The sequence below is a fragment of the Nicotiana tomentosiformis genome, chromosome 4 (assembly GCF_000390325.3).
Source record: "Nicotiana tomentosiformis chromosome 4, ASM39032v3, whole genome shotgun sequence".
In the NCBI taxonomy this organism is placed as follows: domain Eukaryota; kingdom Viridiplantae; phylum Streptophyta; class Magnoliopsida; order Solanales; family Solanaceae; genus Nicotiana; species Nicotiana tomentosiformis.
This window is the reverse complement of record NC_090815.1, coordinates 95,898,879-95,904,518: the sequence shown is the minus strand read 5'-3', so window position 1 is coordinate 95,904,518 and position 5,640 is coordinate 95,898,879. Positions and strand designations below refer to the sequence as shown.

At 38.7% G+C, this 5,640-nt stretch overlaps 1 protein-coding gene across 1 annotated transcript; it reads right to left on the bottom strand.

Annotated features, from left to right (window-relative positions):
* Positions 1–4,011: 4,011 nt before the first annotated feature.
* Positions 4,012–4,497, bottom strand: LOC104090755 (sugar transport protein 1-like). Its single transcript, XM_009595928.2, has one exon. The coding sequence runs from the start codon at positions 4,495–4,497 to the stop codon at positions 4,012–4,014; it is 486 nt and encodes a 161-aa protein (XP_009594223.2).
* Positions 4,498–5,640: the final 1,143 nt, after the last annotated feature.

The following is a 5,640-nucleotide window of genomic DNA, read 5'->3' as shown; positions in this document are numbered from 1 at the left end:
TTAATATAGTACTTGGTTGGTTTGGAGTAGTTACCGAGATTGGAAATGGTGTTGCGAGTATGCGAGTTGTGTGGTATATCATGTGATTTCATCTTGAGTTATGGCTATGGCTTGATACAGTTTGTTTGGACTTATACAGTGTGTAGATGTGAGATTCGGGTCTTGAAAAGAAAGTCTGAATATTGGAAATTGAATTCCAAGGTTTACGAGCCAAGGTTAAATTAATGATCTTCATTTATGTTGTGTTGTCAAACCTATATGGAATAGGGTGACGAGGGATCACCCCCGGGTATATGCATGGTAAGATGGAATAATAATGTGATGGCTTGGAAACAATTCTTGGCACGTTCGAGGATGAACACATGTTTAAGTGGGGGAGATTGTAACAACCCGACCGGTCGTTTTGAGTATTATAACCCTGTTCCCCTATTTACTGCTCAAGTTATGCTTTACAGTTATTTCATGACTTACCGGGTTAGTTGGTTCGGGTCCGTAAGGATTTCAGAGTGAAATGAGTCACTTAGTCTCATAATTGAAAACTTAAATTGGAAAAATTGACCGGATATTGACTTATGTGTAAACGACCTCGGACATGAATTCTAATAATTCTAATAGCTCCGTATGGTGATTTTGGACTTATGAGCGTGTTCGGAAAATTATTTGAAAGTTCGTAGTGGAATTAGGCTTGAAATGACAAAAGTTGAATTTTTGAAAAGTTTGACCGAGGATTTGACTTTTTGATATCGGGGTCGGAATCCGATTCTGGAAATTTGAATAGGTTTGTTATGTTATTTATGACTTGTGTGCAAAATTGAGGTCAATCAGACGTGATTTGATATGTTCCAGCATCGTTTGTAGAAATTGAAAGTTTTAAAGTTCATTAGGCTTGAATTGGGGTATGATTCATGGTTTTAGCGTTGTATAATGTGATTTGAAGGCTCGAATAAGTTCGTACGATGTTTTAGGACTTGTTGGTATATTTGGTTGAGGTCCCGGGGAGCTCGGGTGAGTTCAGATGGTTAACGGATCGAATTCGGATTTAGAAGAAAATCTGAAAGTTTCTGTCATCTGATACAATCGCACCTGCAGAAATTCCATCGCAGGTGCGAGCTCGCAGAAGCGCGCCTTCCATCGCAGATGTGCCCAGGCGTGGCTGGGGCTTCGATCGCAGAAGCTCCCCCCGCACATGCGGGCCTTTTTCTCAGAAGCGCAAGGGCGCTTGGTGAGGCAGCTTCGTAGAAGTGGGCAGCTCCTCGCAGAAGCGTGTCCGCAGATGCAGACTATGTTCTGCAGAAGCGACAGCTTGGCCGCAGAAGTGGGAACCGCAGAAGCAACTTAGTGAGTCGCAGGTGCAAAAGGACTGGGCAGTGTACAAAACAGAAGGGTCCGAGAAATTTTGTCATTTTTGACATTTCCAAGAGCGGGTGAGGTGATTTTTGAGAGAGAAATCACGGAAAATCTTGAGGTAAGTCACTTGTGATAATTTCTAACCCATAATATTGAATTATGATCAAATAATCTAACAAGATTACATGTTTTTGAGGTGTAAATCAGGGATTTGAATCTAGGGATTTAAAAATAAGATTTGAGGATTTGGAGACCGAGTTGAGGTTGAATTTTGGTAAAATTGGTATGGTTAGACTTGTGGTTGAATGAGATTTCGAATTTTGTAACTTTCGTCAGGTTCAGAGACATGGTCCCCACGAGCAATTCTTAAGCTAAATTTTGGATTTTGTTGAAAAATTTATATTTTGATATGGAATTAATTCCTATAATTTTATTGACTGAATCAGATTATTTATGGAAAGATTCGGGGCGTTTGGAGGCCGATTCGCTAGCTAAGGGCATTGCAGAATAAAGAATTATACGGTTTGAGGTAAGTAACAGTTCTAAATTTGGTCCTGAGAAAATAAAACCCCGGATTATGTATTATGTGATTGGTTTTGAGGTGACGTGACTGGCGTGTGAGCGTGCACCGTAGGAATTGTGACTTGGTCAAATTCTATGGAACTGTGTAGTTGAATAATTTGTTGATATCAGTACATTCTCTACGTGTTAGAGAAAATTGAGCTGAGACTCGTATTAAAAATCATGCTTAGACATATGCTGTTATAATTGGTACCCACTGGGTCATTTCTGTGGTTGAATTATATGTTCAAATTGTAATTTTACACACAGTCATGTTCATTCATTTCATATCATATCTCAGTCTTTGTTGCTATTTATCGATACATCATATTATCATTTTTGGGTTGATTTTTATGACATCTTGAGTCCGAGAGACTGGAGAGGTTGATGACTGAGTGAGGCCGAGGGCCTAATTGTGAGGATATCTATGGGATCGAACTGTGCGTCGCAATATGCCATGATTGGCTTATTATAGCGCTTGGGCTGAAAGAGCCCCTCCGGAGTCTTACACACCCCCAGTGAGCGCAGGTACCTACTGAGTGCGAGTGTCGAGTGCTGAATGATTGAGAGGAATGAGTGACTGTGAGGAAAGAGTGACTGTGAGGTTAGAGTGAATGGGAGGACTCAGTGACTGTTACTCTGAGAGGATGCATTAATTTCATTATTGCTGCATTTCATCTCTCATATATCATTGTTTTGGAAATTTTTGAAAGACATTATCTTCTATTTAAGTCGAAGTTGATATAAAATTACTGTGGAATTTCAAATATTGAACTTGAGAGCATGCCTACCCTTTTTGTGTTGAAAATTACTGTATTTGGACTTAGTTGTGAAGCTTGTCACTACTTTCAGTTCTTATTTATTATTGTTACTTACTGAGTTAGTTGTACTCATACTACACCCTGCACTTCGTGTGCAGATCCAGGTGATCCTGAATACAGTGGGTGTTGATTCTTTGGCACAGTTAATATTTCGGAGTTTCAGAGGTAGCTGCCGTGTTTCGCAGACCTTGTCTCTCCTTCCCTGTCTCCTTGTTTACTGTATTTGGTCTCAGACTATTTTAGACAGTACTTTCTAGACTTGTAATGTATAGATGCTCATGTACTCAGTGACACCGGATTTTGTGAGTGTGTTTTATATCCAGTATTTGTGGGATTTTTTCTTAAACCTAAATTATTATGTTTTTCCGTATTTAAAAGAAATCGTGGGTTATTTATGTTGTCGGCTTGCCTAGTATTGAGATAGGCACCATCACGACGGTTAGAATTTTGGGTTGTGACAGATTTGCTGAATAATTCTGCCTCAACGACATTATGTTGATTTTTTAGCTTGTCAAAATGGCGCAAATTAAAGATCTCCATATGAAATGAAGGATCATTTGTTTCCTCGACAAATATCCCCGCATAAATGTCAGCCTCGAGTTGTGTGTTGTAGCCTTTAATTTTAAGTTATTTGGTCCGACAACAAAATAGTTCAAGTGATTTATGTCACGTTCCTGTATCTTGATCCTAAAAAACATAACAACATACTTTCCGATTGAGGCATGTATACGATTGCCCTAGAGAGCCGGAACTGATAATTAGGATATAACATATTGCTGATAAATTACAGATACACATAAATTAGTACCCAAATGTGAAACCAAAATTTAGAAACAAAAAGAGAAATACGAGTAATATACATAATCGTTTTATGTGGGTAGTTTGATGTAAGTTAAATAATATGTTTAACACAAATACACAATTGTAATTGGATAAAAAGAAGGAGAAATGGCAGATAGACAGAGACAATATGATATAGTTAGCATTCTCCTCCCTCGGCATAAATTTAATCTTGAATATATCGATTCTTTTCCAATAAAACGATGAAACTAAATTGAGCATCTGTGCAGTCACGGCTTCATTTAGGAAAGCTAAAAATTGTAATTGCGCTTATTTCTTGTCCATCCCAATAAAGTTAGGTATTTCAGTACCATAAATTCATCTGCTAAATATCAAATATTCCAAAACATTAAAAAAAAGAAAACAAATACTATAAAGATAGAAAACAGTAAAACTTAAAACTATACAGATGAACTATTTTCATCATTGTGCCAATCCTACTTTAGACTATCTCCTTTGCGGGGTTTAATCCATTCCCTTGTGGCTTTGGTTCTGCATCATCCACGAACTTGTTCCAGTACCAATGCTCTCTCCAAACTTGAGACATCTCTTCAATTGGTATATTCTTTGTTTCGGGCACGTACAAGTAGACAAACACAGTCATTATTAACACAAAGACCGCAAAGAAGATAAATAGACCAAACTTCATCCCACATAGCATCTTCAAGAAAATTTGTGCAACTCCGAAAGTGAAAAACATGTTCATGGAGACAGTAACACATTGTGCTGCAGATCGAACTTCCAATGGAGAAATCTCACTCGGAACCAACCATCCTAAAGGACCCCATGAATATGCAAAGTTAGCAACGAATACACAGATGCAAACAACCACTAAAGCTGCAAACCAAAGTGGCAAATCTGCTGCATTCCCTGTTGTTCCGAATTTTCCCCCAATAAGAGCTGCCACTGCTGTTTGGAATATACACATGAAGATGCCACCCCAGAAAAAGAGTATTCTCCTCCCAAACTGCCACACCAATCTAATTCAAGCCGCAAACTGCGCAATCTGTGTACCCAAAAATGGAAAATATTTCAAAGAAGAGAACCGTTTCACAAGTTCAACAAGTACTACTTCAACCGAAATGCTATCGTATCAATATTTGGACTTGCACGGATAACTCACGTGCCAATAATATCAGTATATGGATCCGCACGGACAACTCACATGCCAATAACATAATCCGCCCGGCATGGCCACATACCTCCAGTCCAAGCATATCATACAAGAGCAATCAAATAAGTACACATGTATATGATAATTGAAATAAAATTCACATGCTCTTGGACTGGTATAAATAACACGCCATAGAGTAGGCATGCGCAAAGTGCGCAATCACAACTCAAATCGGTAGTTAACGCAGAAATAGTAACTACCCAGTTTATTCAGGGAATTAGTTTCTTTGTAACCTCAAGTATAACCCAGATAGTTCTCAACAAAGGTACGAATAATAGAAACGTCATAACTTTACGCTTAGCCGTCAACTCTAGGCATATCATAGCCTAAACATTTTTCCCGAGTCTGAATACTTTCCCCGATGTCCGCACATGGACTCAAACCTCACACATATATATACGCACTTGTAGCGCGTAGTCATCATAAATAATTAACGCAACTAGTGACTCCACTGAGTTTAAATAAAATACTCACCACAAACATGTCGCAACCATGAAACAACATGCTTCTGAGAACCCCCAGTCTCCATATTCATAGAACACAGGAATCACCATGACTGGTCTCAACTCCAGCACTCGAATGACTAACACATCTTTCACGCATGATCATCCCATGAGGAATGCTTCCACATTTCCTTCCGTTCCACATAACAATAATTGGAATATCAGCAGTCTATTAACCAGGTGAGTATCGCAATACCAATGAACATACGAAAGTCAAAACACAATGCCCTTTTTGAAATGAACACCCTTCTCAGGGATTACCGAGCAGTTATAATATTCGTCTAACATCTGAAATCGATCATTCTGTCCATAATTCGTGGTCTTCCTTTTCAAAATGAACTGCCACCTTGTACATATGAGTCTTAATCCCGCACAACACACCATATCTATCATG

Bases quoted from the DNA above. Each gene is read 5' to 3' on its own strand.
- LOC104090755 (XM_009595928.2), bottom strand. From the start codon at position 4,497: ATGTGTATATTCCAAACAGCAGTGGCAGCTCTTATTGGGGGAAAATTC.